We start from the raw sequence: 13827 nt of genomic DNA, 5'->3' as shown, positions 1-13827 counted from the left end.
TTGCCTTGAGGGAGGGCATATTCCACCTTCAATAGCTATTCAATATATTCACAATAGTCATCGCCGTTGTTGCCTATGTGTAGTATTTTTGTGTATGATGTCGTTTCTGTATCTCGACATAAGGACGTGTGTGTCTCCCTGTCTTTATGTACGAGTATACGCCTCGTCTCCTTCCCTAGCCCTCCAAATACCAGCTCGACACAGTCTCCTACTCTCTTACCCTCTTTGCTCGTTCCCTCACTGCCCCTCCCTGCCTTCTCCTGTCCCTCCACTGCCCCCTTTTCTCCCTTCCATTGCCCCTCTCCTCTCCTTTGCTGTCCCCACACTGCCCCTACCCTTTCCCCTGCCCTTCCTTTCCCTTCCCCTCCACGCCTTCCCCGGCCTCCCATACCCTGCTCCCTCCCTGCCCTTCCTTTCCCTTCCCCTCCACGCCTTCCCCGGCCTCCCATACCCTGCTCCCTCCCTGCCCCTCCCAAGCTGAGCACACTGCTGTATAGGCCATCAGATTATCCTCTCCTTCCTCCGGCACGGCTGGTGGCTCTTATGTCTTGTTAGGGCCGTCTTGCCCCGTGATACAGCGGCTCACCAGGAGAGGGAAAGTAGGGCAACAAACACACACACACATATACATACATAAACACATACACCCACACACACACACGTTTACTCTCTCACCTTACGTTCATACACACACTCGTCTACCATTCCTCTCTTCTGGCTGTCTTCTCCCTTCTTCCCTTCCCATCATCCTCGCTTACTAGTGTTTTCTTGTATGCATCAGTTTCCTTCATCTTCTCTCCTCCTCTATTGTCCTGTCCTCTGTTTGCTTCCTGTTTGCGTCGTGTTATAGTATCATTGTGGCTCGTTCTCTTGTGTGTGTGTGTGTGTGTGTGTGTGTGTGTGTGTTAGAGAGAGAGAGAGAGAGAGAGAGAGAGAGAGAGAGAGAGAGAGAGAGAGAGAGAGAGAGAGAGAGAGAGAGAGAGAGAGAGAGAGAGAGAGAGAGAGAGAGAGAGAGAGAGAGAGAGAGAGAGAGAGAGAGAGAGAGAGAGAGGAGAGAGAGAGAGAGAGAGAGAGAGAGAGAGAGAGAGAGAGAGAGAGAGAGAGAGAGAGAGAGAGAGAGAGAGAGAGAGAGAGAGAGAGAGAGAGAGAGAGAGAGAGAGAGAGAGAGAGAGAGAGAGAGAGAGAGAGAGAGAGAGAGAGAGAGAGAGAGAGAGACCTGCAGCACCTGAGTTTCGTCACATCGTTAACACGCAAAGAAAGAAGGCGAAACAGTTAATGGAAAAGCCAGCCAATTGCCCGCCACTACTCGGTCTGTCTTTTACCCATTAGCATCTGTTAACGAGAGAGAGAGAGAGAGAGAGAGAGAGAGAAAAGAGATCATCATAGAGAACGTGAATGAGGGAAATCGGAAAGAGAGAACTGCGTCGAGATTTTCTGTTTTTTTACCTTTTTCTTTGCTTTTTATTCTTTTTTTTTTTTTATACGTGTGAGTGGCCGTAACTGTAGTGCTTCCTTCCCCTGATGAGCCACTTAATCGCTACTTCTCTCTCCCTTCCTCCAAGATTCTTTTGTCATCTCCACCGTCAACGACCTTTTATTGTTGTTCTTTTTTTTCCCTCGTCGTTCTTTCTCTCTTTCTTTCCTCCTCCTCCTTTCTTTTTCTGTCTTTCTTTCTTTGTTTCCTCGTCGTCTCATTTCTCCACTCAATCAATGGCTTTCTCTTTTTTTTTCGTTTTCTTTTCTCTCTCTCTCTCTCTCTCTCTCTCTCTCTCTCTCTCTCTCTCTCTCTCTCTCTCTCTCTCTCTCTCTCTCTCTCTCTCTCTCCTTTCTTTCCTCGCCGTTTCTTCCTCTACACACACTGCATGGCTTCCTCAAATTCCTCCTCCTCCTCCTTCTATCCTTTTCTTCCCTCCCCACAAGCGCATTCTGACTCCTTCCACACTACCGAATCCTCCACGCCCACCTCCTCTCCCCTTCCCCTCCTCGTGAGCGTCCATTCCCTCCTTACCCTCTTCCTCTCCATCACTGCCTTACCAGCCCAACGCAATGCCCTCCTTTCCCCGCCATCAGTTCTTGTACACACCAACTCTCTCTCTCTCTCTCTCTCTCTCTCTCTCTCTCTCTCTCTCTCTCTCTCTCTCTCTCTCTCTCTCTCCCATCACCCCTTTCTTTTTACCCTAGTACCCCAATAGCGCTCAATCCCCACCCGTACCAACGCCCATCCCTTCTCTCTCCCCTCCAGCACAGTTTCTCTCTTCACCATTTCTTTCTTTACCTTTACTTTCGTTTTTCTTACATTCCAGTGCCTCTCCTATCCACCATTCCTTCCTAACCCGCCTATTCTTTCCTTTCAGCAACCTTTTTCTCTCCTCACTTCCTCTTCCCCATTCCTTCCTTCACCTCTGCTTACTCTCATCCACTCTAGCGTCTCTCCTATCCACCATTCCTTCCTAACCCGCCTTACTTACACCATTACCCATCTAGTCTTCCCTCCTCCCTTCCTTCCCTCCCTCTTCTCAGCCTCTATTGTTGTCCCGGCCATCGTCATTTTGCTTATATCTTTCCGAAATACTCCTACCTACCCATTTCCCTCCGCCCTTACGACTTGCACCTGCTGTCCGTGTCACCGCCCCCGCCCCCGACTCCGCCGCAGCCTTATGTCCCCTCCCCTTCAAGATGTCCCTTTTTCCGCCTCCGTCACAAGCTTCTTCCCTCCCCACTACCTCCCTCTCCTTCTCCCTTTCTCTTCTCCCGTACGTTCCTCCTCCTGCCGCCTCGCCACAATGAGTTCGTCAATGGATGATAATGTGAAAACTCTCTGGTGCTCAAGTTACGAGTTTCATCTCATAAAAGTCGTTCGCGTTCCATTCACACGGGGAAGGAACGCTCCAATACCTTCACTTAATATCCTCCGTCGTCCCACTTTTAGAATGCAATTGAAAAAACTTTGAAATTAACACATTTATTACACCTACCACCATGCAGACCAATTAGGGGAGGCGGTGGCTGAATGGATAGCGTGACGGCGCCGCGTTCAGGACGACGCGAGTTCAATCCCCGACCGGCGCCACCAAGCTGGGATTTTTCAGCCGCCGCCGAGTGGCTTAAAACTACCCACATGCTGTCCAGAAGACCACCTATCAACCCGGACCCTAGATTCTAGGATTAAAGATGAACTCCGGGAGGGCAGCATGGGCCAATGCAAGATGGCGCCACTATAAACACTCGCCTGCGCCAGAACGGGCTGGGCCGACCATCAGGCCCCACCGGGAAAAAGCCTTGGGCCGACCATCAGGATCCACCGGGAAGAAGCCTACCGGCGCAATAGGCCACGACGTTAAAAAAAAATGCAGCTCATACCGAGGCGAGGCGTGGAACGGAACCCTCCGGCCCAGGTGTAAAGGGGTGTGGGTGTGAGGGTGAGGGTGTTGGGGTGTGAGAGTGAGAGTGTTGGTGTGTGGGTGTGGGTGTTGATGTGGGTGTAAGTGCTTGTGTGATGCTATTGTGGTTCCATGAATGTCCTTCATGCCGCCAAGACCATTACAGTTGTGCCCGGAAACTTAAAGACAACTCTAAGGTGCACGTGTTAATCTCTTGGTATTACTAAAATAGTTTATCCTTACGAAGAGAGCCGAGCTTAACCCCTTCACTGTTTTCTTTTCCCAGAACTAGTTATTGCTTTCTGTGCATGGAGATATGTTTGAAGCGCTCTCGAAAATATAGTTTGTTCATTTTTCCAGCGGAGATGAAGTTGCCTTTACAGCAGCACTCTTTTAGAATATCAGTTTGCCTACAGTCACCAGGATCGCGCATGCACAGTGGTCAGGGCAAGCACAAAAGCAGATGCTCGAAAGCGGTTAAATGTCGGGTCTGGCTGTTCAGGCGACGAAAAGGGGGAAGGGGAGGAGGAGAGGGCGAGAGGGGGAGAGGAAGGCTGGGCTGCGAAGTTTCCGACACTCCTCGTTGCTTAGTATGCAGGAAGCAAGACAGCAAATTTGCATTTACTTATGAAAGCCGTGGAAATAATAGTAAAGTTGTCCTCGTTGAAAATGTGTTTAGAGAAAGTTTCCTGAAGTGGCCTCCCCTGACCCAGAATGACAGAATTTCAATACATTTTTTTTCTCTGAACGACAAACCCTATAATAGTTTTTACACATCGAAGTATATGCTGACTATTTACACGCCTTTTACCATTTCCAACACCTGTTACCTCTTCACAACTCATGGGATCGATGGCGCATTAGAGGCCTTCCCCGTAACTCTGACAGCAAAAACGTCTTAAAAATTATGTCACTGAAATATATGCAGATTATCTACACGCCACTTAACGTTTCTTAACACCTATTACCTCTTCACAACCAATGGTATCGATGGTGCATTAGAGGCCCTTCACTAACAGCATACACATGTTAAAAAGTCATGTCGAGGAATAGAGGCATGGCCGCATTGATCACAGGCACTCAGGGTAACTGTCTCCGTAGTGGGCAGCGCTAAGAGCAGACGCGCATTTCCCTTCATTAACATAAACTCGCATTACCAGATAACATCCCCGCCAGCAGGATGTCGACAGCTATGCCTCGCCTCGTAACCTTGAGCAACATACACGTAGGAAGTGAGCGGCGCAAAAGAAAAAAGCTGTTTGAGTATCACCCTAAGTCTACAAGGAAAATATACGTTAAAGTTGTACATCCTAGAACCAACGACTTCAACACTTTTTCTTCTTCATATCCATCAGAACGTTTACTCTCGATTGACTTTCAAGATATGCTTAAGTAATAAAGCGAACGTTGTGTCAAGGAACTAAGGGTCATTTTCTTAAGCATTTCGGCGCCCAAGCATACATATTTGACGCGGTTTTCGGAGGAGATATTTGGGGGCATATCCAGGAGTGGTTTTATGCCCCTGGTGGTGGTAGTTTGACCCTTCTACTTCTGTACCATGAACCTAAACAAACACTCTTGAGAACCCGAATGACCTCCTTTTCGGCCTTTGGAAATAGTTGGTGTGAGAGGTGGAAGCGTCAAAAAAAAAAAGTGGAAGCGTCTAAGAATACCAGCGCATATCTTTTTAGTACAACAATTCCACTGCACAAACATTTTTTAACGTTACAAGCAGAACATACAATTACCTACAGGCTTCATGTTTAGCTTTATATTTAGTTGTATAGCGTAGGTATAAAGGTGCTTCCATGGCCAAAAAGTAGGTCAGAATCGACTACTGTTTGGGTCGCCACTCCTCCATCAATAGAAAACTAAATACCAAACGGATGGAGACACTCAGCTCTGAATACACTCGAGAGCCTTGCAAGTAGATTGTGATGGTATTTATTAAGCAAAGTGTCGCCGTAAAAGTATGGTTCAAAAACCCCATGGTAACCATATGTTTCGTTATTCAGTTACTCTTGTCCTGGTACTGGTTCAACCAATAACATGATTTCAAACCATCACCACCATCACCATCATCACCACCACCACTATCACCACCATCACCACAACCACTACTCTAACCCCCTCCCTCCCTCTCCCCCTGCAGCCTGCCCGGATGACAAGTTCCGGTGCGGCGACGTGTGCATCTCGTGCCTGCAGCGCTGTGACCGCGTCAGGGACTGCCTCAACGGCGAGGACGAGATGGACTGCTGTGAGTATTACTACTACTACTACCACTACTACTACTACTACTATTACCACCCTACTACTACTACTACCATTACTACTACTACTACCACCTCTACTACTACCATTACTTCTATTACTACTACTTCTACTATAGTATTTCCATTTGAAACTGGCCGGTGGGGTGTAGGCCTAAGGGGGTCAGCCCCGCCCCACATCACTGCCACATACTCTCAAGACTTCTCGCTTCCTCTCATATGTCAGCTATTTACTACCTTTAAATGAATTGAATTAGATAATTGGATAATCTAATAAGGTCATATAGTGTTTAGATTGCTTAGTTTTTTTAGGATAATAACAAAGATTTTGTATAAATACCACGACACTTGACAAAGTTGGAATACAACGGTGTCAAGTGTCGTATTTCCCAATCGGCCAATTTCAAATGGAAATAATAATAATAATAATAATAATAATAATAATAATAATAATAATAATAATAATAATAATAATAATAATAATAATAATAATAATAATAATAATAATGATAATAATAACAACAACAACAACAACAACAACAACAACAACAACAACACTTTGTTTGAAAAAGTCGAAATGTAGGAGAGAAAGAGAGTGAGAGAGAGTGCGAGAGTGAGAGAGTCTAGCTACACTACACCGTTTAGCGAGCTTCGGGTCATAGAGCTAATGATCGAGATAAACTCCGAACCAACAGGCCGCGCTTCATTGCCTTGGTTTACTCAGTCTGATTGCATCGAGACAGTAATGGGAAAGATCTAATTTTGTTTGGCACGCAGACGCTCGGGCCCACACGTTGCTGGGCTTTATTTGACTCTTGTTAGCGATCCGATGTTAATAGAACTCATTCAATTCACTCTGGCAACTTTTTTTTTACTTAGTTTCAAATACTCGGCGTGTTCTGTGCGTTTCCAGCTTTTCTTCTGTTAGCCTTGCATATTAAAAGTACTCTAAGTCTCCCATGAGTTGTCTTACCTAAACTAATGGTATTCACGTACAGTACATTTCCCCAAGAGCTGTTCAATACTTACGCTGATTTTAAAGACTCCATGTTGCCTGAGTCCCGCATTCGTTGTAAAGGGGAACAAATATATATCGCGAGCAGGCAGGTAGGTAGGCAGGACTCATTTCTTTTATTTTTTCTTTCTTTTTTATGTGTGCCACGCCATGTCCTACACGCTCTTTCATCATAGCCACTCACGGTTCATCACAAGCCTCGGTGAGGCGTGAAGGGCAGCGCTACCACCCACCCGCTACCCGTTGCACAAAGACTAACCTCATCAAGAAATCCCAGTCCCGCAATCCCGCCGCAAGATATTGACCCATTAACGCTCCGATGACAGGAAACCTCTGAAACGGGAGAAAATTCAGAGGGCGTAATTACTGGTGCTTATTTTTGCCAACCTTGCGCCGGAATGAGACTTCGAAGGGGATATTCATCTTTACATTATGATTATCTTTGTCCTGAAGCAAGAGTGTATGTTTGTTAGTAGCCAGTTAAGTTTCATGCTTTATATAATGTCAGTAGCAAGATTGTCTGTTTCTTATTAGCAAGTAAATCAACGTTTCATTCTTTACCATATTTTTTATATCTTACCAAAAGCAAGATTATCCGTGTATTAGTAGCTCGTAAGGTGACGTTTCATTCTATACTTTTATATTTACCTACATTTCTTCTTTACTTTTCATAGTGGACTTTTTTTTCATTATTGTTTCCTTTTTTTTTCTTTTTTTTGGCCCTAAAGCTGCTTCCTCTGCTGTATTTACCTGTGTCCAGAGGCAACACTGTCAGCTTCGTATTAGCAAGTAAAATCACATTCCCCATAAGTTTCCCATTTCCCAGCTAAGATCAGCGGCGAGCGTATAGAGTACAGAGAGAGAGAGAGAGAGAGAGAGAGAGAGAGAGAGAGAGAGAGAGAGAGAGAGAGAGAGAGAGAGAGAGAGAGAGAGTGTGAGTGAGTGAGTGAGTGAGTGAGTGAGCGTGCGTGCGTGCGTGCGTGTTGGGGGTTTGGCTTCTCATTCATTTCGCCTCTCACCAATTCTCAACTTTTGGAGAATGACACGAAGGTTTACTTGCTAATAATAAATAGATAATCTTGCTTCTGGTTAAAGAGAAACATAAAATAAAGAATGAAACGTTACTTTACCCTTCCACTATCCACCAGTCACCTCACTAACTCTTCCCCTATCCACTAGTTCCTTCAGTAATCCCCCTTGCCCCCTGTCCTTTCAGTAACCTTTCCCCTATCCACCAGTCCCTGAACGCACCTTTGATAGTTGCGTCTAGCTCCAACGTGTCCTCCGAGAAGCCGTGGACATGCAAGCCAAGCACAATGGGTCTGCAGCGAGTCACAATTGGGGACGTTAATTATTGTGGGCCTCTGAAAACCAACTGAACAGGAACCCATTCAAATTATGTCAAATCCCCTATTCCAAATTCTAAAACCCTCTTTTGCTACGTATAAGATATTTTCGCCAGTTCTTTAGCTTTATATCCAAATGGTACTCATATGAAGACAACCCTTTCTGGAAAATCGAGGTGAGGTGTGAAAATGGAATGTTGTCAACGAGTAAATGTTGTATAAAGTGTAATATACAAATGTGTCGAATGAAAAAGAAAGGTTGACATCGATGAATATTAAGCCCTAGTGGACCATCTTCAAAAAGGTAGAGCATATAATTATATAAAAAAAAAGTTCAAGAAAGACGTGAGAAAATTTTGTTTTACTGATCAATAAATCAATGGAATTTATAACCAGAACTAAGAAATATGTCATTCATTCAAAAACATCTGAGGTCTATTGCAAAAAAATGTGTCAAAATCATTCAAAACAACCGAAGTCCATTGCTTTGTTACTCCAAGACGAACGCGAGGACGGAGCAAACTTCAGAAAGCTTCTTGGTAAAGGAAACAAGTATGGCAACGGAGGCATCACCGCCCTCACGCGCAGCTCGTCCAGTCGTCACAAGAATATGATATGATTTTGCCGACGCTTTTGAGCAACGCGATGCCAGGCACATTTGTACTTACTATTTATTTATGGCCCCAGATGTTGAGTGTTTTGAAAAACATACACTGTTGCTTGCGGCTACGGAAGGTAAGTTTTGGGGAAAATGTATAATGCTCTTTATGACTCCGGAGAGCGATTTTTTTTTATTTTTTTATTTGCTACACTGCTGCCAATTAAATGAAGTGCTTGCTCTGACCCCGACGATGACAACTACACTCTATCAGATTCTTTTTTTTTCTTTTTTACTCATTTACGTTATGAGGATTATTTTACGGATTTCACAGCAGCGGTCGTTTTTCTCTTAAGCGCAAAATCCGGAAGACCAATGATCACCGGCGAACTGATGTGGCATAACCAGTAGCTTAAGGAGTGGCGCGCCTGAGCACAGAAGTAAATTATATCCCAAGCTACAACGAGGCGGACTTCTCTGAGTAACTGTTTATACATCCATATCCGTCTCTATATTCAGATTATTGCATATTTTATTATTTCAACCATATGTAAATTGTGCGTGTGTTTGTGTGCAATAGAGGGTGTTTATTGTAATTTAATTTTACTGACTAACTCCTTGTCGGCTAAAGACGTCGGCCCATAATTGCGGGTGTTTTGCATGACCCACGCGAGTAATTTCGTTGCGCACCGAAGTGGAGCTGTGCCGAGATTGCGCTGACGAAATTATGGAAATGCCCAGCCTGTTATCAGCGCGGACTAGATTGCTTCCCTTCACAGGTCAAGGTTGCCCGCCCACCCACCCCGCCTCCCGCCCGCCACCCAACCAACCTCCCACCAGGACCCTCTCTACCCTCAACCCTAACCCTCCTTAATGCACTCCTCCTTCCCTTGACTCCTTCCCACTAAGCTCCTCCTGCTCCTCAACGCATACGCACCCTCACTATGGCTTCGTCTTACCCCACATCCTTCCCGCAGGCCACTATTTTTTCCTTCCTCACCCGACCACATTAGCTGCCTTCACCTCTTTCCCTTTCCCGTTACTCATTCCCAATAAACTCCTTCTGTTCCTCAATGCAAGCACAGTCTCCCTACGCCTCCCTCTTACTCCACATCCTCCTTGCAGGCTATTTTTTTTCCTATTACACCCAACCACACTCTCTACAGCTGAACGTCTTCCTTCACCTCCTTTTCCACCCTTCTTCAGACCTTCTTTCGCTTCAATTCACACTCGCCAGATTCACTTCTTCCCCTTCACCCTTCCCTTCCTGTAACCATGAATATATCTCCCCCATACGAGCTCACCCACCCCACCCATCCCAACCCGCCCAGCTTACCACCCTCCCGCTACACACTCACACCCCCCAAGCCCCAGACTCCCTCCGTATCCCCCGTCGCATGAAAACACCGCACCCCTGTGTTTGCGAACGTCAGAAGTAGCAGAGATGAAGAAGGTCCCTGAAGGTTGAGTGAAGGGTGCCGTTGAGGAGGTGAAAGAGGGATACTCGCGGTGAACGAAGGTGTTAGGGTGTGCCCTTGCAAGCTTCATGTATATGCATCAGGCAAGTCCATTATAACCTTCCTGTGCAGCGTTTGCGTTCACTTATTTTTTTTTCCTTCGAGGCCACAGGTGAGGAAGAATAAGGGAATCTTGTCTGTTTTGAGGCAGGTTGTGTGTGTGTGTGTGTGTGTGTGTGTGTGTGTGTGTGTGTGTGTGTGTGTGTGTGTGTTATTCATAAAATACTGGCCTTGTACTAGAATGCATGCTTATTATCGCTTGACAAACGATTATTATTATTATTATTATTATTATTATTATTATTATTATTATTATTATTATTATTATTATTATTATTATTATTATTATTATTGTTATTATTATTATTTTGTGTGTGTGATGTTTTGCTAGTTCCTCTTTTAGGTTTTTGTGAGTCTTAGTTGCATTATAATAATTATCAGATGTATTGAGTTCAATTGTAATTTGGACCAAAATTATATATTTTCTTTTGTGGTCAATAAACTATCTGAATCTGAATCTGAATCTGTGTGTGTGTGTGTGTGTGTGTGTGTGTGTGCGTGTGCGTGTGTGTGTGCGTGTGTGTAGAAGGGAGGGGGGAGTGTAACTTGTGTTAGACCAACTTATTTTTAGCATCATACAACACAACAGGAAACGGACAAAGAGAAACAGCGTCAACCGTACAGGAACATTACGTGGACCTAATTCTCAGCATGATCCACACAGCCAGTCCGTCCATGATGTCAACTCATGATGGCAACTCTTTAGGCTTCATGTGTGTGTGGGGGGGGGGGGGGTGGAGGTGAATGTGCCTGTGTGTGCCGGGGATAGCCAGCGCTGCAAACTTCGCCGCCTCACTGCAGGAAGAGGAAGTCGTAGCAGCTAGGGAACTTTTGCGTGAAGGAAGGCGCCATCAAGGTGGAAGCAGGAGGAGGAAGGAGGACAGGCATCGGAGGTGGGTTGCGTTCTTCCATTCTTTTAGGGGAATCAGAGCGAAAGGAAAGTTTTATCACTTAAGTTCACGAGTTCCAAAAACTAAGGGTTGATAATTACGGCGAATTTCTGCGCGAAGGAGACAAACTAATGTGGAAATGTTATAGCTACCAATGGGATGTATAGGACGCTTGTGGTGCTGAAGTTCTAATGACAATCAGTAACGAAAGGCGGAGAAAAAAGAAGTTACTGAAGTTTTCGCTGTCAGAATAAGAGGGCTATAGGAAGCTTGTAGTGCATGTGTCCTAATGATCCTTTCTCCTTCATATCAATAACGAATCAATCAGTAACGAAAGGCGGAGCAAAAAAGAAGAAATTACAGAAGTTCACGCTGTCAGAATGAGGGCTGTAGGACGCTTGTGGTGCTAGTGTTCTAATGTTCCTTTTTCCTTAATATCAGTAACGAATCAATCAGTAACGAAAGGCGGAGAACAAAGAAAAAATTACAGAAGTTCACGCTGTCAGAATAAGAGGGATGTGGTATAAAGAAAAGGAAGGGGACGCTCGTGTGAGTTGTGTCCTACTGTCCCTTTCTGCTTCTTCTTATGACAATCAGTGACGAAAGGAGGAGAAAAGAAGAAGTTGATATAGACATTACTTAACTTCACGCTGCCAGAATAAGACGGATGCGGCATAAAGAAAAAAAAAGAGACATTAAAAGGAAAAATTAGAAAGTTGGAAAAATATATAGAATGAAAGCCTAAAGTTAGTTACAAGAAGGTGCGGAAGAAGAAAAAATATATCAACGCTGGTGAAAATGGAACGTAATTAAAGGGTTAAAAAGTTTGTAATGGGAACTGGTAAACGAAAAAGATAAAAAATAATGTGTGTAAGAGGCTTTTAGAGAGAGAGAGAGAGAGAGAGAGAGAGAGACGTAGGGATAAAAAATTCATTCGGTTGAAGACGCAGGAGAGTGCAAGGCAAGGCAGGGGAGGAGAAACAGGCAGGAAAATGTGAATGAGGGTTGGCGTGAGGAGGCGCGGGGAAACAAAGGAAAAAGGACAATGAAATAAAGGAGAAAGAGTCAAAGGAGGGAGAAGAGGAGGAGGAGGAGCAGGAGGAGGAAGAGGAAGAGGAAGAGGATGAGGACGACACACACACACACACACACACATACACACACACACACATAGGTAAATTGATAAAGTAATGTAAGGAAGGATGATTAGGACACACAGATCGATAAAATTAACATCCTTTCGTGTGTGTGTGTGTGTGTGTGTGTGTGTGGTCCCGAGATAATTCAAGGTCTTCATTTTATAGCTCAGTCACGTCTAAAAGAGTTTCTCAGAACACTCGACGGAAAAGAGGAAAAAAATAGTATTGTGTGTCCTCACGCCGTTCCACTTCGGTTCCTTCTCTCTCTTCTTTCTAACAAGGGGATGAACGGGAACGGAAGAGAAGGACAAGACCCATAGAAAAGGGGTTAAAATAGTATTGTTTCTCCGCCCGCTATTCCACTTCGGTTCCTTCTCTCTCTTCCTTTTAATAAGTGGATGAACGGGAACGGAGGAGGAGGACAAGACCAGACCACCCTATAGAAAAGAAACTCGGTAAAAGGGACCCAATTCACACGTAACATAACATCGAGGCGTCAAATGTAACTCTTGCTTCATAATGTTCGGTGATTTTTAGTTTGGGTTTGTTTGTTTCTTTGTTCTTTTCGTGTCTGAGAAAAATAAAAGTGAAACATCGTCCTGACATTATTTTTCTGGTATATTATTCACTAGTATTGCTGTGTCTGTCTGTCTCTGTGTGTCTGTCTCTGTGTGTCTGTTTGTGTGTGTCTGTGTCTGTCCGTGTCTGTCCGTGTCTGTCTGTGTCTGTCCGTGTCTGTCTGTCTGTCTGTCTGTCTGTCTTTCTGCCTGTCTGTCTGTCTGTCTGTCTGTCTGCCTGCCTGTCTGTCTGTCTGTCTGTCTGTCTGTCTGTCTTTCTGCCTGTCTGTCTGTCTGTCTGTCTGTCTGTCTGTCTGTCTGTCTGTCTATCTCTCTCTCTCTCTCTCTCTCTCTCTCTCTCTCTCTCTCTCTCTCATGACACCAATAAATGTGTTTCCATTAACGTCCGGCATTACTCAGTCCCGCCTCCACTATCTATTGTTCTCAGGTGCAAGCAGTCAGCCTTCACCGCTCGCCTAATCCGTCCTCTGCCTCACTCTCATTAGTCTTACTTTCTCACCTTCGCCTGCCAGCCAATTTACGATCGCCGCCAACCCTTCCGCGTCCTTACCATCCATCCACCCATCCTCCCCTTCCCTCTATAACCTCGTCCCCTTCCTTCCTTCCTTCCTTCCTTCTCAACTTTATTCTATCAAGCTGCACTTTTATTTTACGTCTGTATCTTTCTTGCACGTGTTACATATTCACCCGCGTTCTTGTTTTTTCTATGGCACATTAACCTCAGCTTTAGTATTCATCAGTTTATCATGGCATGGAGCCCTACTATACCTGCTTTTTCTTTCTTTCAGTTATTCTTATTCTTTCTCCGACACATTATTAACCGCAGTTTCCTTTAGTATTGCTCATTTTATCATGGTATGGAACCCAATTGCCTGTTTTTTTTATTTCTCTTTTCAGTTAAGGAGTCTGATCAAGCGCTGAAAAGTACATGCAAAAGGTTTCCTCTATAATGAAAGGAAAGAGAATAAGGAAAAAGACATCGAATATATATAATACTTTCAGAGATGTTTTGAAACCCCCGATCCCTCAGCGAG

The 13827-nt window shown here is 44.8% G+C and overlaps 1 protein-coding gene across 5 annotated transcripts in view; it reads left to right on the top strand.

Moving 5' to 3' along the window:
* LOC126995466 (G-protein coupled receptor GRL101-like) overlaps positions 1-13827 on the top strand; it is a 192433-nt gene that overhangs the window by 128446 nt on the left and 50160 nt on the right. For all 5 annotated transcript variants that reach the window (XR_007750333.1, XM_050855035.1, XM_050855033.1 and 2 more), the window contains exon 4: positions 5533-5637. Coding sequence is in view for 4 of the 5 variants with exons in the window: in XM_050855035.1 (XP_050710992.1) it covers positions 5533-5637 (105 nt within the window). In the remaining variant the exon portion in view is untranslated. The remainder of the gene's footprint in view (positions 1-5532; positions 5638-13827) is intronic.

This window comes from Eriocheir sinensis, chromosome 8, assembly GCF_024679095.1.
Source record: "Eriocheir sinensis breed Jianghai 21 chromosome 8, ASM2467909v1, whole genome shotgun sequence".
NCBI lineage: Eukaryota > Metazoa > Arthropoda > Malacostraca > Decapoda > Varunidae > Eriocheir > Eriocheir sinensis.
The sequence above is the reverse complement of the archived record's forward strand: the minus strand, read 5'-3'. Positions and strand labels throughout refer to the sequence as shown.